The sequence below is a fragment of the Anas acuta genome, chromosome 7 (assembly GCF_963932015.1).
Source record: "Anas acuta chromosome 7, bAnaAcu1.1, whole genome shotgun sequence".
NCBI lineage: Eukaryota > Metazoa > Chordata > Aves > Anseriformes > Anatidae > Anas > Anas acuta.
Genome location: NC_088985.1, coordinates 5477895 through 5501231, shown reverse-complemented (window position 1 = coordinate 5501231; position 23337 = coordinate 5477895). Strand labels below are relative to the sequence as shown.

At 38.8% G+C, this 23337-nt stretch overlaps 1 protein-coding gene and 1 non-coding gene across 3 annotated transcripts; one reads left to right on the top strand and one right to left on the bottom strand.

Moving 5' to 3' along the window:
- The first annotated feature begins 5776 nt into the window (after positions 1–5776).
- TRNAS-UGA (transfer RNA serine (anticodon UGA)) lies at positions 5777–5858 on the top strand. The gene has a single exon. It is a non-coding gene; the product is annotated as a tRNA-Ser (tRNA).
- A 6373-nt stretch (positions 5859–12231) lies between these two features.
- Positions 12232–21706, bottom strand: DNAJC12 (DnaJ heat shock protein family (Hsp40) member C12). 2 transcript variants are annotated; one of them, XM_068688973.1, is made up of 5 exons: positions 21437–21697; positions 18644–18722; positions 16524–16663; positions 15053–15248; positions 12232–13379 (listed from the first exon to the last, which is right to left on the bottom strand). In XM_068688973.1, the coding sequence occupies exons 1-5, from the start codon at positions 21512–21514 to the stop codon at positions 13285–13287; spliced, it is 588 nt and encodes a 195-aa protein (XP_068545074.1). In that variant the 5' UTR covers positions 21515–21697; the 3' UTR covers positions 12232–13284. The 2 variants fall into 2 exon arrangements, with proteins under 2 accessions (XP_068545074.1, XP_068545075.1); XM_068688974.1 differs by lacking the exon at positions 12232–13379 and adding an exon at positions 13402–13833 and having other exon boundaries at positions 21437–21706.
- Between the last annotated feature and the right edge of the window lie 1631 nt (positions 21707–23337).

Sequence of the window (23337 nt, the reverse complement as noted above, 5' to 3'; positions counted from 1 at the left end):
GAAACAAGATTTAGTCTAGTGGTGCTAGCACTATCGGTTGTAATATGCAATTTGCATTGGATTCATTAATTCACTTGCATTCGTCAAAGGAGATGTAAAATTTCCTCTTGAATATTTTAACTTACACGTAAGCACTAAGTTGCTGTTCCACTAACATTGCTGCAAATGTTTCTTAGCAGGCAGAATCTAATTTTTTTTTTTTTTTTGCTGCAAACAGCAGAGGCATAACATTAATAGCTTTTAATAAAAGAATTGCATTTGGAAAGTCTGGCTTACTAATAGGAATAAATGTTGAAACTATTCAATTTGTAAAGCAGATAGATTGATTAAGTTAAAGGGCACAGAGCAAATGAGTGAGAAGGCATGGAATAGGTATTACCAAATGAACCTTGCATTTGAGGTCAAAAAAAAAAAAGAAAAGTTAAACATTTTTACAAAGATAAAGTGCTTGGGGCTCAGTCCTATATTTGTAAAGACAACAGTAATACAGAAATTATTTAATACTAAAGAATACCTTTGGATACTGATTATCAATTACATATTTTTCCTACTTTTTTTTTAATGAACTGTCCATATTCCTGTGACAAATTTTGCAGTATTTATGCTCTTTACTTACTGTGTTAAAGACATGAAAAAATATGGGCAAACTTATCTTGTTACCCTTATTTTATGTGCAGTCCTTAAACATCTTTTTCTATCTCCATTATTTCTTCCAATGTCCAGTTCTTGCTAGTTTTAACTGACTGAAGAAATAAGAATCTTAAGATTCTTTTGTGAGAAAAACTTACTTTCCAAAACACTTATCCAATGGGAAATTTTACATGTTATCCTATGTTCATATCATACATCCTATGTACTCGTAAAGTCTTAAGTAAAAGCCCATGAGATATACTAAAGCTTTTTTAGTGTTTACTTCACATTTAGTGCTACCCTGAAGAAAAATTCCAAGTATTAATGGTTTTAGTTTAGCTTGCGTTCCCAAAACAAGTATTTTTAAATTGCATTTCCAGTTCATGAAAACATTCTTAATAACACAATCCTTCCTGAAAGCTGTAATATTTTTCCTATTTAAAAACAGATTGCATAGGTCCAAAAAATCTAAAATTACAGAACAGTACATTTATAAAGCAGTGTTAACTGCATGAGTTCTGACAGTGAGCTGAATCATTGGCAGTATCATTGTATGCAAATTAACTGTGTGTAAAATTACTGTTACTTTTCATTGATAACATATGATAACATCGTTAAGCCATTAGTCTCAAACCTAGGCATTTTCAGGGCCCCTCAGTTGATACTGGAATGTATTTCTCAGGAATTGCTCATACCATTCTAAAATAGATGAACTTAATCACCTGCCAAGGGCAAGGATCTCCCTCTCTCTAATGTCTACAAAGTGACCCGAGGAGCCAGCTATGGCATCCAGAAGTCAAGTGCCTACTTGAATGCTAGGGAAGCTCGATCCCACTCGCTCAGTTTTCTTTTGACCTCTCTCTTCTTACGCTGTGTAAGTCTCTTGAAGATAGATATTTTGGACTTCAATATCTTTATAATAAGATCATGTACAATAGGTAATGTGTTTTATTAATTAAGCACCCACATATGGGGAAACTCGCCAGCATTTGGCAAGCTACCTGTTTATTAGTTTAAGAATTTGTTTCAGGATTTTACTTCAGGGTTATACCTGGATGTTTTCATGATTTTTTTTAGATATTAAGTTTTACTATCTCAAAGTACCTAGGACTTAACACGGAATGGTATTTTTTAATTGAGGCTTTGTTTAGAATAGTTTATTGATTTGTTTTGTAGCAAGATCTCCTTCTCTCTTGGCAATAATTGTGGCTTTGTACCAGAGTGCTAGAATTCAAGTAGCACCCTGAAAATACTGTTCTTCCCTGATGCATTTTTGATCATTGTTCATCTACACAGGTTATATAGAGGTGCTTAAGCCTGCTCCTTCTGCCTGCAGTACCTGCAGCACATCTTATCTGCTGTGTTACTTGCAGCTTGCAGAAAGAACACTGGGGGTCACTCTAACTCAAGCGACGACTGGAGAGAGGATGTTTTTCAAGGTTAAATTGTATATAGTTGGTTAAATACAACACTGTGTGTGCCATTTACACCAGTCAGCCAACTCTTGTGATTATGTTTTACTGAGATTACACTTTTAACTCAAGTCCTGGATTCATGTGAATCCAAACTACTTACAACAGGCATTTAAAGAAAAAATTTCTTATTTTGTCCTGCTAGGAAGTAGAGGCTCCTAAATTCAAAATATAAAAGTAATACATTACAAATTGTCAGCCACAAAGGACACTGAATATATTTCCAAGTTTGTGTCTTAGAATACCACAAGTATGTTTGAGATGTCACCATTCCTTGTAGCCTGGCAAAAGCTTCTGGGACTGAAACGGTTAGACTATGGTGTTTTCACCTTTCAAGGAAGGCTTGCATAAGCGAGTGAGTCACTTACATAAGTAACTTGAGTCATAAGTCACTCGAGTGAGGCTGCAGTCAACTGCTCCTCAAGCTGTAGGTTCAAACCCTCAAACCTGAGTGGTCTTGGATACACACTGGCTTATGTCTATGTAGCTGTCAGCCATGCAGGGGTTTCCAGGTGGACCGTTGTAAGCCGTCTTTATGTCACCACACAAAATTTAACTATACAGTTCCCCCAAGGATACAGTCTTGCCATTTATAAGTTTAGACTGGTAACCTTGTTTTTGGTAACAAATAAGTTTGGTTTAAAGGAAGCAGCTTGGATTTGCTGCTAATAGATAGTGGGGGCATTTACATCAAACCCTAAGTCTGAGTTTGGCTCTGCAGACATACTAAGTTAATCTCTGTAGCCAGCCCACTCCTTCTTATAAGACATAATTGTCTTTCCAACATAACTTTCAGTAGATTTAAAACATACATCTTGACAATGAGATCAAATAGAAACTCCAAAATACAGTTGCATAATTTAATATCAGTGCCAGTTAACCTAATTCCTGAGATGCAAGAATTGTGCTGTTGTAGTTTGGGGCAGTTATTAGAACAGAGGTAAAACAATGTGAGAGTTGTGGCAATGTGATCATTTGCATATTGCAGACATTAATGATACCATTCACATTAATTTTGCTTCTGTCAAACCCACATGAAATATTAATAAACATGCTGAGTTTTGATTCGCTTGAACATTTTCCTTACGCAGCTCAAAAATCTCTCTGTGGTAGGTAATAACTTCCATATTTTTTAAGCTTACAAAAGAGTAATTCTAGAACATAGTAGCTATCAAGAACTCTTAAGTGAAGACATAAATTCTAACACCTCAGTCAAGAAAAGGATTAAGAAAAACTCTTCTTCAATAAAATACAGGAAAAAAATATCTAGAATTCTCCAAAGCTACTGTAACAAGTACTCCTTTGTACAAAGTAGTTCTTCAGTAGAATTAAATTCAAGAACTGTTTCTGCAGTCTAAAACCAATACTATTTTAATTTAGACTTTGAGAATGTTAACTCTTATCAGTACAATGGATTTTTTTCATTTTCCTTCAATGGAAATAACAAAAAACATCTGGAAAAGCAGGGTGAGACAATTTTATATTTCATTTAGATAAGAGAATTTTTCCTCTTGTCATCCTTAAACACTTAAACATCCTTAAACACTTAAAATTAAAAATACAGAGCATTTTAAAGTCTTGTATTATGATTTCTGGGTAAAATAAAGTAATATTTCTGTACAACTAACATACAAGACTCAGGTGGCCACCTGCTCTCATCAGCTATCTATTGCACAGATCTCTTAAGTCATTCAACAACCTTAAGTTGCTGAGGCTTTCATTCATGACCAGAATAGAACCAACTAATTTATGTCCCAGTCATTGCCCTTTACTCGTTCTAGAAATGTGCTGTTCAGAAGATCAAGATCTTCTGTAATACCCAAGGGTTTGTAAATATCCATCAGTTCAGTTACAGCTTCAAATGGCCTGCTGAATGACTGAAAATCTCAGCACTAAACATCACACATGTGCTGAGTCTAAATCAAGTAGCTAATTTACTGTAATTAAAGGGGGGGGCTACAGGAAAGCTGGGGAGAAACTGTTTATCAGGGAGTATTGTAATAGGACAAGGGGTAACAATTTTGATCTAAAAGAGGAGAGATGTAGATTAGACATAAGGAAGAATTTCTTCACTCAGAGCGTGGTGAGGCACTGGCAAAGGCTGCCCAGAGAAGCTGTGTATGCACCACCCCTGGGGGTGTTCAAGGACAGGCTGGATGGAGCTTTGGGCAGCCTGGGCTGGTGGGAGGGAGCCCTGCCCACAGCAGTAATCTATTTTCTGTAAAGTAAAACTGCAGCAGATCCATGAACAAAGAAGTAAAGAGCTTTGTTCCTTGTCCTCAAATTAATAAAAGCACAGAAATAAAATTTGTACTAAAAGCCCCAACAAGACTTTTCTGGCATTTTCACCTGACAAATACTCGCATTCTCCACCAACATGATCCGCGACTGTCCACTTATGTTTATTTCCTTTACTAAGTTCCCCTTGGTTATATGAGGCCATACTGAAGGCACCACTTTGCCTCACCCTGCTCTTCATCTGTTTGGTATTTGCTGAGCAATTGTTTACATAAGAATTTGGCATAATCATGTTTTGCACCTTCATGTCTGTGTAACCAGGTACAAGTTATGGGCTTATGAAGAGATTATTTTATCAGGCGTAATGCGGCCTGTGGGGGCCTTACCCTAACATACAAAATTACACAGACATCAGAAAAACATCACGTTAAACAACTAGCAATTTAAATAAAAAATATTATAGTGCCAAACTAATGAGTCAGATAGGGCGATACAAAGCAGGATAATAGAACCATTTTATATGTTCATGTTTTTAAAATATTCCTCATTGTCTAAAGCATTAAACAGCACAAGCAGAAATTCAGAATGAAGCTTGGGACCTTCTTTTTAACTAGATCCACAACACAAAGAGACACGTGGGAGAGAATGAAGAAATGTGCAGATACTACCAGTGGCATTGAACCTTCTACAGTTACGTGCAGGAAAGCAAACAATCCCTAACACGCAGTACCATATTTCTGTACCATGCCAGCCTTCTACCACCTGCTCTTGAGGGTGGTCAGAGGTCTGTTAGCACTACAGGCCTGCACCCAGCTGCAGAACTACCTGCTTCTGTCAAAGCCCTGTGACCACCCGTCCCAGTTTCCCATAGGAGCCAATGCCCACCTCTCTGCTGGCTGTCACAATGGGACTGAGCAGCAGCACCCCGGTACCTGACAACAGCCCAAACCCAACCGAACTCATTGCTAACACCGGGTGCGTAAGGCGAGCACTACAGCTTTTTAACCTTATTAACTTAAAACGCTAAAGAGAGCTGAGTAAGCGTTGCAGAAGGAAAACAAGACGAGTGCTTTATGTGACATTACAGCCCCACCTCTGCTTCCTAACGCCCCTCTCTCCTTTCCCCAGCTCAGGCTGAAGAGGAGCCCTAAAACTAGCTCGCCGAGCCTGCGTTCAGCTCTTCGTAAGCCTCCCGCAAGGCACCGAGCCGCGTCCCTGCGCCTGGCTGTTGGCTCGCGGCACTGCGGGCGCCCCCTGCCCGCCGCGGCTTCGCCCCCTTGTCCCCGCCCGCCCCTTCCCGGTTGGCCCCGCCGGCCGCGGCGGAGGCGGGACGCAGAGCGGCGGCGGCTGCCATTGGCAGCCAGCAGCGCCGGGGGCGGGGAGGGCCGCGCGGGGAGGCTGCGTAAGGAGCTGTGCAGAGCCTATCGCTACCAGCAGCAGCGATGGCCGAGTGGTTAAGGCGTTGGACTTGAAATCCAATGGGGTCTCCCCGCGCAGGTTCGAACCCTGCTCGCTGCGGCCCGGTGGGGGTTACTTTTTGCCGTTCGGGCCGTGCCGCTTTTGCTCCTTATGTCTTCTTACGGGGCTCAAAGTCAGTCTGCAGCAAGTAGAGGCGTTCTCTAGTATTTATTCTCTTGCAGTTCAGTAGGTAGTGCTTCCACACTGCTCCTCTGGCTTTGTCCAAAAAGTAGTACCAAAGCAGCAGCAGTGCCCAGTGCAAGTTTTCAGCATTTCATGTAAAGCACGTGTGAAAAACAACACTTGACAGAGGTGAAAGAAGGGTTCACTGGGGTGAGTGCTCTCCCTGCAGCTCACCACCCTGGTCCTCTATAGCCAAAAGAAACACTGCCAAAGTACAAAGCTCAGGATTAGTCCTGTTACACCGTGTGCCGATCTGCCCACAAGAATATTCTCCTCCCCCATGGCCTATAGCTGATGCAAAATACATAAACTCTTGCCTGCAGCAGACTACACTATATTGACTGTACTTCCTCCACCACACTTTCCATGAATGAAGCTGAGCTGATTACTCCTAGATCTCCATCAAGGATTTACAGCTTTCTGCTCACATGCATCTGTAGTTTTCAAAGTGTGTGTAAGTTTCAAATACCAATTGAAGAAGAAATCCAAAACATAACTTCTTTTCCATATGGAGGACTTGATTTTTTTTAATACATCAAGAATGTAAACACTCTTTTGTTGTTGTTTTTAACTTGAAGATCCCACCCACCCTGCTAATCTGGAACAGACGAGAAAAGCTCTGTTTTGTGAAATGCAGTTTTGGGTAGCATTCCAAATTAATAAAAATTTTTAAAAGAGTCAAAATACAAAACACAGCAGGCAGGCTTTGCATTAAGTCCATCTTTTTTACTAAAGCACTGAAATTGTTCCCAGTTTTTTACTGACCACTTTAAGTGTTTTGTTTCAAAATAACATGTTTTGTCACTTTAATAGATCCAAAGACAAAGCACCACCTAATAAATAGTTATTAAGACGATCTCATCTTCCATACATCCTTCCACTGGAACCTTGCTAGTGATGGAAATGTCAAATTGTCAAATGACCAACACCAAAAGATAGGGTTATTTTAAATTTTGCATTGAAAAATAAGAAGTCTGTCAGAATAGCAGCACAAATCTCTTTGTCTAACAAAGTATTTACATTTGATGAAACTTTCCTACTTGAAAGTGATTTTCCCTAAAGTTTGCAGTTGAAACAAAAAAGCAGCAGCAAACACCCAAGTGATTTCCCACCCTCCCCCTACAGCAAGATTTATAAAAATGTTCCCATCAAGGCACTACAGGGGCGGGGGGGGGGGAACATATGGTTTTAATTGCAGTTATTTTTTGTAAGGAGTTGGGTTTTTTGCTTGGCTGTGTTTTTTTGCCTTTTTGTGTTGTTGTTGTTTGTTTGTAATTACACAAGAAAGTAACGACTGCCAAACAGTCTGCTAAAGCTATATGCACATCAGCAGTACTAGAGTCCTAGTCCACTAGATCTCTCTCCTAGACTCCTGTCACTTTTGATTTCCATTTTGTAGCGGAGAGCTAAGAGTGCTACTGTTCTGGTTTGCTTCCCTTTTTAAACCTCAGCTATAAGAATGAGAAAAAGCAGGGCAGTAATGAGTCTGTTTCTAGAGTCCAGGCCCCAAATGGTACGTGTGGGCTCAGCATGATACTGCTCCACATATCTGTGCAATTTTCTGCCCCAAATCTGGCTCAGCATACATCTAGCAGAGGGATGCTTAAGATATCCAGGCTCCTTTTTATCATCTGTTCGTACTGAAACAATGAGTTTTGTCCTTTGGCAGTGGCAGGTCAAGGATGGACTTGGGGAGGACTCAGGTCCTTTGGAATCGAGGACTGCAAGGAGCAGAAAAATACCAAAGGCACCATGGTGGAAGCAGCTGGAACAGTCTGTTACACCTCTGAATCTTTCTGTTAGTGGTCCTGCCCCACTTCCCATAGGTATCATGCACACAATGTTGTTGGATCAGAAAGGGGAAGACTGGGCAATCCTATACCCAGCAGAAACCTGGGGGTACCGTGGAAATCAACTGCTACTAAAGAACCAGCTCTAACAGTCCTGAGGGGTAAATCTAGTTTCTGTAAGGACTGCCACCCAAGTCAAACTCCATCTCCTTAAAAGAGCTGTAGCAAATCACTTGCCTCAGGGTCATTTGATGTCTTCACAGAGGCAGTTTGAAAAAGAGGCAAGCAAATCTTTATGTCCAAAACAGAACTACATTGTACATCCAGACTGGAAATCTGGATAATGGCAGTGAATCTCATAGAGAAGTAGCCCTTCTTCGCTGCCCCACCAAGAGAAAGGACCAGGAACAAACCCCTGTGAAGATGCTATAGAGAGGGGAAAATAAATTACCTTTCTGCAACATCCATTGCCTGTGACAGGTTCTGATACACACCAGAGACCTAAGACTTGTAAAGCTTCCCATTCTCTATATTGTGCTGCAGTGTAATCATTCAGACGCAAGCCTTTCAAAGCTGGGACAAACAGAGCGCCTGAAGAGTCTCATCTTCATTAACATGGAAGGACGAATAGACTAATATAATGAAGGTGGAAGACCAAACATGCAGCACCTACGTCAAGGGGGCAGGCTTGCTGACTCTCATAACCACAGCACAAGCACACACACTGAGCTGCAATAAAAATACCCAGCGTAAACTAACTGATAAGTATCACCCCATCTGACAGGAACAGAGGCTGACAACTTACTGAGTTACTTTATCTTTTGCTGTGTAGTTTCACCAGCTTTATAACAGCTTTGCTGCTTACCTTCCCAGCAGTCTTGTCTCATTTCAGGATATGAAAGTGTAAGATAGCAATATTCATGCTCAGGAAATTAAAGCTAGTCAGTATCTGTTTTAATCATCAGGATACTTACTTCTATTATAGAACATATAACCTGCCTTTTTTTTTTTCCTGTCTCTTCTGAAGAATAAAACAAGCATTCAGGAAATGACCTTACCTATCATTCAGCATTACTCAGCCTGAGGTTTTAAGTCCTATACTATTTGTATTCATCATCAACATTTTAATTCTTACATTGACACTTGAGAAGTGTTACCAAAACAACTGGTAAAAACAAGAAGCTTGTGAAGAACTGGAACATTCTCTGTCATATATTCAGCATTTGCACAAAACCAGGAATCACAGCAGGAATTAAGGCTATATTAATTTTATATAATACAAGACACACCAAGTCAGACCCCTCAGATACTCACCAGATTCAGAACCCTTTATTATCTACTTAACTCATAGGGAGTGCTGAAGAGGAAAATAGGAGTTATCCCCCTCCCCTGCAGCTTTTGCAGGTGTCTGCCCTCTTCCCAGCTTGCAGTTCAAAGACTCTAATCCTAATGCACTACCTGCAATTACTGTTCTTTTGCAGCTGTCTCCATTTTGCAGAGGAAGACGAATTCTTTCTTTGGCTGCTAGAAAACCACATATATCTGGCTATCTTTTTAAAAGCTTGAGAGCCGCATCTTACAGCCCCTGTGGCAATTTATATTTAAGCATGTCAAGTATGTTAAGTGCAGAGGCCAAGGCCCCACATTATTGTTAGTAATGTCATATGGGATGTTTACTGGTCTTTTGATGCTACTGGCAACAAGACTTCTAAAACCACTGTATATATATATATCTTATATAAAACAAGCTGAAAAAGCATCTTCTGCTTGGGGAGAGGTGGGTAAAGTCCTGAATCACCTAACACAGAAATTTGTCAGGTGTTTATTGTTTTCCACATTAAGATGAGGGAGAACTGGGGTGCCCACTTATTCCAGTTCACTGTTCTTGCTGGCGAGCAGGTCAGGTCACACCAGTACTGTCCCCAGAACAAAAGAGGCTGCACAGCTTCCTCCTGCTTTCCAGTGCTGCTAGGTTTGCTCTGCTAGGAAATGTTAAATCACCTCCTAGTTGAGAAACAAAGAAAATTGGGCCTTTCAAGTTAAAGTGTCTATGCAAGTATAAGAAATGTCTGTATCAGTGTACTAGGGTAATTTACTCCTTCACTAGGGCAAATATGAATACAATTATTGATCTGTAGCAGGTATGTTACAAAATGCAAGTTTTTCTATTGCTTTTTGAGGAGCTAAGAACCTTACAAACATCTGCAACAAATATCCAAAGGTGATTTGCCAAAACAGCCCAGTTTTAATCATGTGTGACATCAAGGTCTGTTCAAAGCCCTAGTGTATGCTCACTTGTAAAGTTAACCACCTGGTTAGGCACTAAATCATCCATCAAAGTATCCACTTTTACCTTTAGGAGCTAGTGAAATGGGGAGGGAAGACTCAGATGTCATCTGATCTGAGGTAATTCATCTGGTTGCACTTCCATCTTTTTGTAAAAGAGAGAAAAATTGTACCCTGTTACTGTGTATCTCTCCTATGGACTAGTGTTTTCTCTATTCCCAGTACGAAACATTATTTACAGTCCCTCTCTGATAAAGTGGACTGGAAGTCTTGAACAGGTATAGAGGAAAGCAGCACGTGCACTAAAAGAAAATAAATAATCACATTTGGCAGAAATTACAGAGGATTATTACTTCTGTGCCTTTAATGTTTTCAGGTGCAAAATATGCAAGGGAAAAGCATCTAGAAAGATTCAAAAGATTTTGGATAAGCAAGTTTATATGTTGTAAAAATAGCTGTCACTCCCAATGCCATCAAAGGTAGGGTCAATATAGCTGTAACAACAGACCAGCATTACTCTGAGCTTTTATAAATAGACCGGTGCAAACGTAACCACTATCAGCAAACAACACTGGTAATGCCCCGTAAAGAAAACTGGCACCAGAATAATGATACTAATTAAGCTAATAAGATGTACACATTTGCCTGGCAAATCTGGTGGCCTTCTACAATGGGGTTACAGCATTGATGGGTAGGGGAAGAGCAACTGACATCATCTACCTGGACTTGTGCAAAGCATTTGACACTGTCCCCCCATGACAACCTTGTCTCTAAATTGGAGAGACATGGATTTGACGGATGGACCACTTGATGGGAAAGGAATTGGTGGGATGGTCACACTCAAAGAATTGTGGTCAATGGCGTAATGTCCAGGTGGAGATCAGTAACGAGTGGTGTTCCTCAGGGGTCAGTATTGGGACCACTGCTGTTTAACATCTTTGTCAGTGACGTGGACAGTGGGGTTGCGTACTCCCTCAGCAAGTTTGCCAACAACACCAAGCTGTGTGATACAGTCGACACACTGGAGGGAAGGGATGCCATCCAGAGGGACCTGAACAGGCCTGAGAGGTGGGCCCACTTGAACCTCCTGACATTCGACAAGGCCGAGAGCAAGGTCCTGCACCTGGGTAGGGACAAGTCCAAGCACAAATACAAGCTGAGCAGAGAATGGACTGAGAGCAGACCTGAGGGGAAGGACCTGGGGGTGTTGGTGGATAAGAAGCTTGACATGAGCTGTCAAAATACATTTGCAGCCCAAAAAGCTGTGTCCAGGGCTATATCGAAAGAAGTGTAGACACCAGGGAAAGGAAGATCTCCCTTTCTACTCTGCTCTTGTGGGACTCTACCTGAGTGCTGTGTTCAGCTCTGAGGTTCCCAACAACAGAAGGATGTGGACCTGTTGGAGCGTGTCCAGAGGAGGGCCGTGAGGATGATGAGAGGGCTGGAGCACCTCTGCTATGAAGAACGGCTGAGGGAGTTGGGCTTATTCAGATGGGAGACAAGACGGCTTCAGGGAGACCTTACAGCAGCCTTCCAGTACCTAAAAGGGGCTACAGGAAAGGGAGGGAGGGACTCTGTCAGGGAGTGTAGCGATAGGACAAGGGGGAATGGTTTTAAACTAAAAAAGGGTAGATTTACATTAGACATTAGGAAGAAATTCTTCAGAGGGTGTTAAGGCACTGACACAGGCTGCCCAGAGAAGCTGTGGCTGCCCCATCCCTGGGGGTGTTCAAGGCCAGGCTGGATGGGGTTTTGGGCAGGCTGGTCTGCTAGGAGGGGGCCCTGCCCAGGGCAGGGGGTTGGAACTGGATGGTCTTCAAGATCCTTTCCAACCCAAAGTGCTCCATGATTCCATGATTTTCTGGGTTGCATTGGTAAGTACTTGTGTTACAGTTTGTAGCAATACACATCAAACAGAAGCATGGTAAGTCAGTGAGCACATCATACCACTGCACAACAAGGCCAAATGTGTCACTCCAGGAACAGACATTTAGTATTGTTTACATGTTGGGAGTAAACTGCAATTTTTTTAGGTAAAACTTTCCATGGAGATGCCCAGGATTTATAACCAGACTGCCTTAAGCATTTCCCCACTGGTGGGACAAGTGACAAGAAATTCAAGAGAGATCTCTGCATTGAGTAGAGGCTTTCACTTCAAAAAATGAAATCAACCCTTTCTGTATGTATGTAGCTTTATTCGTTAGAATTACTGATGGAATTACTTGTGTACACAAAAGTACATGTACTGACATATTAGCCAGGGTTACAAAACAGGAAGCAAATGCAAAACGAACAAGTACAACAGAATTTTAAAAGTTTGTTCAAAATACCAAAAGCTGGACCTGTAAGATTTTAAACACATTAATGGTAACTGGCCTGATTTTTCATTACTTAGCATACAAACCCTGATATGGCCCTATATATGAGGCCACAGCAGGGAGGGCAGTTACTACCAAGCCAGGACAATGCTGGCATACATACAAGGGGTATCAGATGTCCACCAGTAAATCGTAACAAGAATGTTTCTATCTGAAGTGAGGTTCTGGAACTGCCTTCCAAAATGAATACTTGGTGCAGAAAAACTTACTTATTAAGAATGCAGGTGATTTTTAAGAGTGCTTGATCCAGCACAGTGACCTTCTGGATAATAAGAAGGTTCTTACTGCATTTATATTGTAAGTAATTGTCCAACAAGTTATAGTATTGTTATAGCCTTGTGCATGCATGCATTACAAATCACTGTAGTAAGTACAATGCAATAAAAGAAGATAACCAAAGTACATAGTTTAGAAATAAGCACAGTTTTGTTTGAAGTTCATTGTCATACAGCTTTTGGAAGATCATCACTTAACAGCATAATATCCTGGATTCTAGCATGAACTTTTGGTTCTACTGAGAGTATATTTTTACCTCACAGTGTAGAGAAAAATACTACTTACTACATAACATTTAATAATACAAGAAACAATATATAAGATATTAGATAACTACACAAAATTACTTTATGTTAATACTGAAAAGGACTTTGCTTATTAAAGCTTGCTTATTAAACAAAACCTCCATCTGTAATGCTCATAGAACGTGTGTTAACAGATAAGTATTAAGACATCTATTCAAACAATGTTCACATCACAGTGAATGAATACTAAATACAAATAACTTAAAGCTGCTGCAAAAAATACTGAATTGTTGAACAGACGATCTCACACTCCTGCGTATTTTGCATTTTAGATCTCATAGTTTCTGAATTTCCTCAGAAGCTCTGATGGGGTGTCCCCTGACCAGCGGAAACGTAAGTGCCAGTAATTTGCCTCTGAAAACCCTGAGGAAAAAAAAAAAAGAGAGAGAAAAAGGCAAGTAAATTATTATAAACTAGTATAAAACTGAGTTGTTGAAAGAATGAAAAACTACATTTGCTTAATCTAAAGAAGATAGGGTTACAGGATTAATCTCCACATATGTGAAAGGCAGCAGCATAAAGAGAAGGTGTATTGGTTCTTCTCACACTCAAAGAAGTAGAGTTTTTCAGGCCCATGTTTTGATGTGTATGATGTTTTTCTGGCCCAGTGCTGTGTTTTTATCATCTATGAGCTGTGAATATTAAAATGTGAACTTCCCATATCAGGAAGCTGAAACCTACTACCAGACTTACTGTTAAAGTCTTTTATTCAGGTTGAAATAGCTATGTGGAGTTGTAGTCTGTAATTCTTACTGACCAGCAGACAGAAACTAAAAATATCTCCATTTAAAAGGAGGATCCAGTATAATAAAATTACCTTGGCAAAAGCAAACAAAAATTCATTAATACATTCATTAGCAAGTATGAACATAGATATGCATGCTGGCTCTGACAAATAAATGCATTCTAATATTCACATTTATTAACAGTAATTTGCATCCACTGGGTAAAATAAGGAATCATTTAATGTGTTTGATAATTTTCACATTCAAATCTATGAAAAATAAATTAAAACCTTAAAAATTTGTAAGACAGAAGATGCCTGCAAAGCAAGCCAGCTACCACAAGGACTAAGGGGACATTTTCTCTGCTTTGAAATTTGATTCCTTTACAAAGGTGACAATGCTGATTTAATCACCTGAAATACAAAATACTTTAATGTTATAAGGCACAATTTTTAAATATTATTTTTAGTTATGTTTCACCAACATTTGTTTGTACAACTTTTTATCTATCTTCTGCATTCCACAAACACTTGGGTTTAAACTAGGTTTTGTTCCCTCCCTGTTTAGTTTAATTTCCTGTTTGATCAAGTTGAGAAGAAATGATAGGACTTGGTTTAATAATAGTTCTCTGATAATATAAATATAAGATTATGAAACTCCTAAAGGATGAAACAACAGAGAGTGTCCTAACTTTAATTCAGGTATACTAACCTAAAATAGACAGGAAATGCTAACTAGCCAGATGACAGCTTTTGAAACACACATTTATTCAGGTGCATGCACTGTTGTTGTTCATATATATAAGTATATAACAAATAAACAAAAGAAGCCTTCAAGCCTCAATTTTTAGTCCTCATGAGCTCATCAGATGCAAACTGTGCATAAGTATTAAATACTGGATTTAAAAAACACATGTATATAATAACTATGTATTTTATGTAATGTGCTTTAAAGTTATTTTGTAAAAAAAATTACTGAAAATAGTTGATGATTTTTACCCACTTCAGTCTAACAGGAAAACTTGAGTTTTCCATTTTAGTTTAAGAACTATTTTATCCTCTTCTTCCTTTTTTGTTTTTACTAGCAAACAGCAGACAAACAAAGGGTAGGGAGGGAGAAAGGTCTGAAAGCTTGAAAAATAAATAAGTAACAACAATCCAAAAACTAAAACAAAACCCCAGCCCCAAACCGCATTTTAAAAGCTACCAATTAAATGTGTTGCTTCAGAGAACAATTTCTCATGACTAAAAGCCTCAGTTTCAGGCCAGAGTCTGGATACTGCAATCTTTTGCAACTGCTGGTTTTACTTACTTGGGGAGTCTGGATTCTTTGAAGACTGTGGTTTCTCATCAGGAATTGCAACATCTTTTTGCTCCCTGTTCCCATCTGACAATTCATCGTTTTCAGATTGCTGGGTCCAAATCTCATTAGCTATGTTGTTGCTATTATTCAAGTCAGGAGCTTCCAGCATTTGGTCTTTTTTATTTTGGACAGCCCAGTGCATTGACTAAAGAAATGCAAAAATAGGAAACAAAGAACAAATTCCCATACTTTAAAAGATTTTCAGAAGTTTTCTTTCTTATATTCTGGTAATAAATGGTTAAAAAAAGCACATACTAGAGAAGCTTGCACGTCAATAGCATAAGGAAAGCATGGTAACATATTGCCAACAGCATTTAAGAGGATAGTTTATGTGAGGCAGACATGAAGAACAACATGTAGGAGTACATCAAGTAATTATAAGGGTCTTTTGTCCAGTTTCTTCCATCATGAGTTCAGACACTTTTTTTAAGAGGATTGAAAGTGACTTCTCTTTCCTTTTTCAAAGATCTCTTTGATTTCAAGATGCTCTCTGAAAGCAGGAGTATTTTGAAAGCTTTTCTACTGAAGTCTGCAGAATGATTTCTGTTTGGAACTGAACTATGCTCGGTGGGATACTTCCAGCAAACATTTAAACTCAGGCATGATGCTTCAGTTGAAGATGCTCTCAAACATCACTCCTAAGCAGAACTGAGGCAAGCAGAATTGGGATGAAAAACATATTTGTTCACTTGTCTTAGTATCTGATCACGTAGCATTTTAACTACCATGCACTCTAACAAGGGAGAAAATAATCAAACATAATGGAAATGGGACCTACTAGGAACACACCACCAAATTATCACACTAGCAAAATTAGGAAGGAAATCAATCCTCAAAACATGTGTCTCTAAGCCACTGTGCAAATCAACAGTACTTCCTTACTACAAGGAAATAATGGTATTTAAACAGCGGTGTTTCCGGTGACAGAAGAAATTGCTCCCACCATTTTTAGGTAACCTGCATTTCTGGTTGACTCGTAGGGTCATTTGTGCTTCTCAGACATTTGTGCTGTTAGCTGTCTTAGAACACAGCTGCAGTACAACTCCAGAGAGTCTGACGGACAATACAGCATTTCAGGAATTTAGAATATTGTTCAAGGATCCTAGTTCTAATTTAACTTTTAAAACAAATAAAAAGATCCCTGCAAAGAAAGGCAAAGAGTGATGAAACATTTGAAAACAGCTTTTACGTTACTGTAATAAATTTGCTATAGAACTACTAGCCTAAAACCCTTCTACGAACAGGCTTCTGTAGCCCTCCAATTTTATCTGAGTTTCCTTAGAAATTACCCTGCACTACCCCATCCTGAAAACCTACATCTGGAGAAGTGTTGCAACTCACCCTGTCACTAAGTGGAACATTTCTGCTGGGCCAGCCCTACCTCCCCTCTCCTGAATGTCCAAACTTAGACACCACCAACCGTTTTCACAGAGTTGCTCAGGGCCTCCCACTGCTGGAACGGAATGGTGATTTTGCTTCTCCGCCAGTAATCATAGCGTGCTCGACTCTCTTCATTAATAAGAATCTCCTTAGCTTGCTGCAGCTTCTGGAAATTCTCCACTAGAACACAAACCAAAAAGATGCTAAAGCCAACACTTGTTTTCAAATAAATTAATTCAGATGTGAAAGGGGAGCTGCCAGCAATGCAAGCTAAATTGACAAGCAGAAATGACAAGCATGTAGAGGAACCTAAATATAGTGCAAATTACTAACTTGTGCATTTCATTGGATATTTTTTCCACATATGCTAAAATATTATCTTGGATACCAGTCTGCATGAATGAGAGCCCTTAGTTTTCCCTACAGGATAATTTTTCATTACATAGTTACTAAGGATGCAGCTGCGTGTTACTGTTTGTAGAAGGGTCATAAAGATTTAGATTTTATCTATGAGTCACCTGCGTTACGGTGATCTATTATTATGACTATTATTATTCATTTATTCCACTTCACAAATTAGATTTCTTTTGAAATACGCTAAGCCCAAACACTAATCAAAATTGATTACCATAAATCAAACAACAGACAACAGGCTGGGGAGGCAGTTCTCTGAGGTTTCCTTCTTCTAGTGTCACTAGTTTTCAACAAATAAAAAGTTACTTTAATTACTCTTTACTGAGCTTTGTTAAACAGATGAAAACAAAAATATAAACTTTCACCAGTACTGTAAAAAGGTATTTAAAGTAAAGGCAGGATGATCGTGTTAAATAGAGTATAAAATATTTCTTTTTGACAAAGCTTCTCCAACATTGGCACTTGGCCTCGCATTTTGAGTTACTGAGTTTCAGTGAATTTAGAGGGAGCTGCTGCAGGGGTTACATGCAGTGGAGCAGTCTCCCATTTCCTTGCCATAAGAGTCAGAATTTGCTGCAGACAAACTCTATTCCATTGTTTCCATTGGTACTTGTGCTACCATTTTTAATGAATTAAAGACTAGTGATGAGGCTATTGTTAATAGGTGGTAGATTGTCTTTTAAATGCCAAATCAAATGGGGTTCCTTGGCAGGGAATATCAGAGTGAAAAATCCCACCTATTCTGCCTTTTAACCCTGCCTTGTGAACTCACTGACACTAGACCTGGGTGGCACTTCAAGAGCAAAAGCCAAGCTGGCTGAGAGTTCTGCTTGAGGCAGTGGAGTGGGAGTCGCCTGTAACATCCACTACACTCATAGCTCTGCCGTCCCAGGGGAGGGTGTGGATGCGGTCAAACTCCCAGAAGTGGGTAGCCTGTATTGTTCAGTTTATAACTAAACTAATAGGAAGGATCCCAGGGAAAAATTTTCATGCATTAAGCAAAATAAGAAGTATATTTGATTATTCTACAACCATTTTTTAGTGGGGACCATAGTTATGATCAGAACGGCCTTTATTATAAGAATATAAACTATTCAGAGAGAGGGGAGCATCAATGAGAGCCATCCTTTAGTTACAACTAGATAAGACTGTCTCCAAATAACTCAGGTGCTGCTTAGATGTCGCAGGCACAGCTTGGATATGAAGAACTGCATGCATGCTTTCATAAACTCAGATGTTAGCTGATGTTCTGCAAACAGATGGCTACTCACGTGGTGCCAGGTTCTCTTTTATTTCCAGTCATTAAATCACATTAAAAGAAACTAAACTACATTTAATATGCTCTTGATGGGCTTGTTCGTGGAAGCAAATCAACTAGTTGACGCAAGTGTGGCATTTGAATGCCACTGAGCATGGAAGCAGGCCAGCTTCAGAAGTCTAGAAAGGGATACACTCCATAAACAATTTCTAGATTAGAAGATGCTCTACCATAGGAAAACAAATAATGATATTCCTAGAAATGAAAACACTACAAGTGACTTTCTGCTCTTACCACCTAGGAGTGTGCAAGTTTTCAACAGAATATTAAGGATTGCTAATTAAAGAATACACTCAAATACACATGATGTTTAAAATGTATTGGGCAAGAGAACAATTACTAAAATTTTAAGGCTAAATTTATTGTCTTAGTCACCTTAGCTATCTTATGAAAAAATAGATTATTTTTAAACAGGGAAGAATACATACCTGCTTTGGGGTTTCCAGGATGTTTGTCAGGATGACATTCAAGGGCTTTAATCTTAAACTCTGCAAGAATTTGTTCAACCTAAATGGAATGTCAAGATTTAAAGTGAGTAAATACATACATACATTAAAGATTTTCAGATTTGCTCTCTGAAAGGAGTTGGGAGGAACAACTGAGAATGTTGATTTTTTCTATTCATTTTTAGTACAGGCAAAACAGGTAACAACCATCTGTCAGTGACACTGCTTATTTAATTTCAATGCCTATGCACTCATCCTTGCTTTTGGTTTTATGAAGCTTAGCCACCCAACATAGTGAGCTGGCTTTAAGAAAAATATGTGAAGTTGATGTGTGCAAAACCCCTTCCTTATTTCTGAACACACAAGTAAAACGTATCACTTCAGTTGCTCTTCATCTTGTTTAATCAACTGTATCATTTCACAAAGTCTCACTGCAGGAAGCAAAAGCCTGTATTGCTAAGGATCAGTTTGTGGGTTTGGATGGCTTTCTCCACATCCTCTGCAAGGAAACTTAGCCAGTGCCACATGGCTTATCTACCTTGCATACCACAAGGCTGGACAAGGAGCAGTTAATAGTCTTCCTGTCAAGTTTATTTTCTGGGCAAAAGGTTGGCTTGGAATAGAATAAATTTGTAACCAATATTGAATATTGAAAGGTATTGGTTTATATTATTCACAAGCTCCCACACAGTTTATAGTGCCGTATGTTATTATAAGCTGTGGAGAAGCAGCGACATTTAACTTCTAACAAAACACAGGAAACCCCTGGAGTTGGAGACAGGCTTAGATTTTCAGAGTATCTTGTTTCATCCTACAATTCATATGCCAAATCTTTTTTGAATCATTCTTGTACAGCTCAAGCTATTACAACAATTTATCCTACAATATCAACTAGCTACTATTTTTTCCATGCTGGAAAAGCTGTTCATACGAATTTCTCATCCATCAGACCCTGCTGTCCACATAAAACATAAATGAAGTATTTCACGATTAAGTCAGATATACAAAATACGTTAAATTTACATAAATTATTCAATGATATGTTCTACCAAGAAAGTTATTCAAAACCCACTAGATATGAATAACATTTTTCTTGGAAGGATGTAGGAAAGAGATCTCTTTCCTGAAGATGAAGTAGTTGTCTATGAGCTCAGTTCTTCAAGAAGCCAAGAATGTACACAGGTATTTACCTGAATACAGAGAAATGCTGTTGAAGAAATTGAGATTATTTGTGCTCCAATTTAAGCAGGTCAGATCAAGAACAGAATATTCAGTACCTTGCACAAAAATACTGCAGCTGAGAGCGTGTAAGAGTAAATTTGCTTCTGCCTAAAGACGAACCCATAGAAGCCTGTACCACTACAATGTTAATGCTCTGATTACACAAATTAGTGTGATTGCAAAATATCTGTAATGCTTAGAATTTCTTTTTAAAGCTAGAAGTAGTCATGTGCACTATCCTGAGAGAAGGCAATCATGGTGCCCAGTCAAACTGGGATCTCAGTTCATACTCTGAAGTCAAAAATAATGTTGTAACATCTGCTGCTTCTCTCAATAGATAGTACTTGACAGATTATTTTTCAGGACTCATTAGCAGTCATTTCACCTTTTAAATTTAATTTGAAGCAATCTGACAAATCATTATTTCATGTGTTCGAATTATTCATTAATTAATAAACCCATAAGGAATTAATATGAGCTAGAAAATGAGAAAAAGCATCTGTGAAACAAGCCTCGACAGGATCTTTAATACTGCCCTCTGCTGGGATGGAACATGGAAGTTATCTCAGGAAAAGAGAATTTTCTCAGGAAAGAGAAAAATTACCGTCTGCCACAGAACAAAGATGCTTACTGATTTGCCTACAGTGATAAAAGAGACAGAGGTGTTATCCCAGCATTTGACTACTAAGACAAAGGAAAGCGTGTGATTAAATTTACTGAGCAAAATATAGCTTTTATCCATGCTGAATATATCATTAATTACAGCAGAGTAATCAAAACTCCTTTTCCAAAGTCTGAACCCAGTTCCAGTAAACAGAGCAGACAGATTAAAAATATTAGCACACCCCTAACTCTATAAAAAAAAAAATGTATAGACATCTTTCGAAAGAAAATGACTTGCTTACCTACAAATCATTCAACAATTGCTTACATAGTTCTCACCCTAAAGTACGTACCTGCTACTAAAACAAATTACTAAAACTAGTTTTTGAAGGCAAATTATCATTTAGAAATCGTTAGTAAAATGAATGAAAAAAAATGTTTTTCTACCCAAATTAATACAATTTTAAAAAACGAAAAAGTATAAGATAAATACTTGAGCAACTTGATAGCATTATCTGTCATTCACAGCTGTGAATGTTCAATTAGTTGCATATACATAGCTTTTTTCATCTTTTAAAACTGTAAAGGTATTCCAAAATGTTATTTGCATGTTGTCAAATTTATGCAGTTGGCTCACAATTCATAACCATATCATATGTTGAACTAAACTGATGAAGAAACGTTTATTTCACTTATATCTGTAATACAATCCTGGTTTACAAGACATTTTTCATGAGAGCTTTATTCTAGGATCTGAACATAGGCAGACAGATCAGAAAATTGAGCATTGCAAAGGAAGTTAATAAAAGATAAAAGTGGCTAGAAGGAAGGTTTGCAATGCATTTCAAATAGTCCTACCCTGGGAGATAAAGGACTTCAAATCCTCCCCGCAGATACACAAGCACACTCAAAATGTTATTAACCTGGAGGGGAGGTGGGGAAGGCTCTTACCGTAGACAGTTCATCACATCCTAGCAAGTTGTAGTAATCTTCCAAATCATCTGCTCTGCAGTTCAAAATTGCATCCATCTGGGCTAGTCCAGTGGGCTTTTTCAAGCTGAGGCACAGGGGGTGTAAAAAACAATATTAATACAAAGCTTACAAACAGGTTTAAAAGTAGCCCGGGGAAACAGGCAATTTCCCCACAGGTCCGCAGCTCTCTCCAGCGCTTTTTAATAGAGGGAGCTGACACACATGAATTTTCGTGATTTCTCTGCCTGCCATTGGTCCCTGCAGCATGCCAATCCGCTGGCACAAACCTGCTGACAGCAGTGCTCCCTGGGATTTGTAGTTGTCCATCTCGTTTCAACATTAAACGCTGATTCTTGTCCAGGCTGAAAAGAGTTCTGAGTACCAAGTAAAATCTAGCTGTATTTATTGGAGATTTAGATCTTCCCATATAGCCAGGTAAAATAGCTAAAGGCTTTCCTGCCCCAGGGTCTACATATACAAGGATATATTCTCTGTTTAATTTTTAATTGCATCTGCTGCCCAAGACATTGGCAAGGGGATTATAGAGGTAGTTATTGAAAAGAGCAAGAATTGCTTCCAAAATAACGATTACAGAGCTGCACACTTTTGTGAGTGAGGTCCCAGCCTTGCGAAAGCTTCTAGGAGTTCTGCCAGTCCCTTCGCAGAGGGTAGTGAATCCGGTCTTTGGAGGCTACCTAGCACGCACCTGTATTATTGTTCAAAAACAGATTATTGCTTTTGTACAGTTTCCTTTTCTGACAAAATTAAAGATGACAAGACAGTGTACTTACTGTTATCAAAAGAAAGAGATGCTCATGTAAAAGTTACTTCAAAGTGTGTCTTGAAGGCCTGTATCATGTGCACAACACGTTCTTGGTAAAACTCATTTGACATTGAAGTGAAGCACCTTTTAATTTGAACTGTAATTAATGATCAAGGCCTCAGTCCAACAAAGACTACAGTTATATTTAACTGTATTCTCCTATGATCTATTGAATTTAAAAGATATTTCCTAGGTGTAATAGTAACCACTCGCAAGAGTCTTTCCTCTGGAGCCTGAGGAGCTCTATATTTACTTTCCTGTAAGAGCTTTGTAACCTAAGATGTTCAATGACACTAAATATTGCTCATTCTTTAAACTAACACACTTAAAAATACATTGTCTTGAACATCCCTACAATTTTAGATGCAGTGACCTAGTAGTCTATGCAGAACATACACACAGAGGGCAACCGAGGTTATCAGAGCTGTATGTTAATGAGTGAAGGGTCTAGTGACATTATATTATTAATATAATGTGAAATATGTAATCTCTGTGTTTACATTATTATTATGTTATGTTGTTGTTGTTGTTATTATGTATATTGTTAATCTTCTGAAATTATCTACATATGAGCCTTCTACTGCTTTCTGTTCAAGGCTGTATTGTCCAAGGTTTCTTGTTTTTACTGTGTATTCAGGTAGCCTGTTCAGATTGTAAAATATATAAAACATGAAAGGAAGAAGCAGTATTATCAAACAGCAAAGTACAAACCTCTGCAAAACTACTTAAAGTGGTTAGAAAACATTATAATATTTCTCAGAGTATATAAAAAACAGATTTTTTTCAACAAAGTAGAAGAGGCAACAGTTACAAACCTCTCCCTCTTCTCCATTCCTAACTTCATAATGAACCACAAAAGTACAATAAAGAAAGGAAAGCCTTTTAGCAAGAGATCATGTAAATATTTAAATAGATTGTACTCTGGGGGAGGATAAAAAACAAACAGCTGTCCCTCCTGCCCAGCAGCACTCCTGACATGTCATTCTTGTCCAAGTATTTCTTGCATATTTGCGTAAGGTGAAAGGGAAGGATCTTTAACCCTTTTTCCCTTCAGGTT

Bases quoted from the DNA above. Each gene is read 5' to 3' on its own strand.
- DNAJC12 (XM_068688973.1), bottom strand. From the start codon at position 21,514: ATGGATGCAATTTTGAACTGCAGAGCAGATGATTTGGAAGATTACTAC. The intron at 18,723-21,436 runs GTAAGAGCCTTC...CATTCCATTTAG, and splicing joins GATGTGATGAACTGTCTACG to GTTGAACAAATTCTTGCAGA. The intron at 16,664-18,643 runs GTATGTATTCTT...TTTGTGTTCTAG, and splicing joins TCCTGGAAACCCCAAAGCAG to TGGAGAATTTCCAGAAGCTG.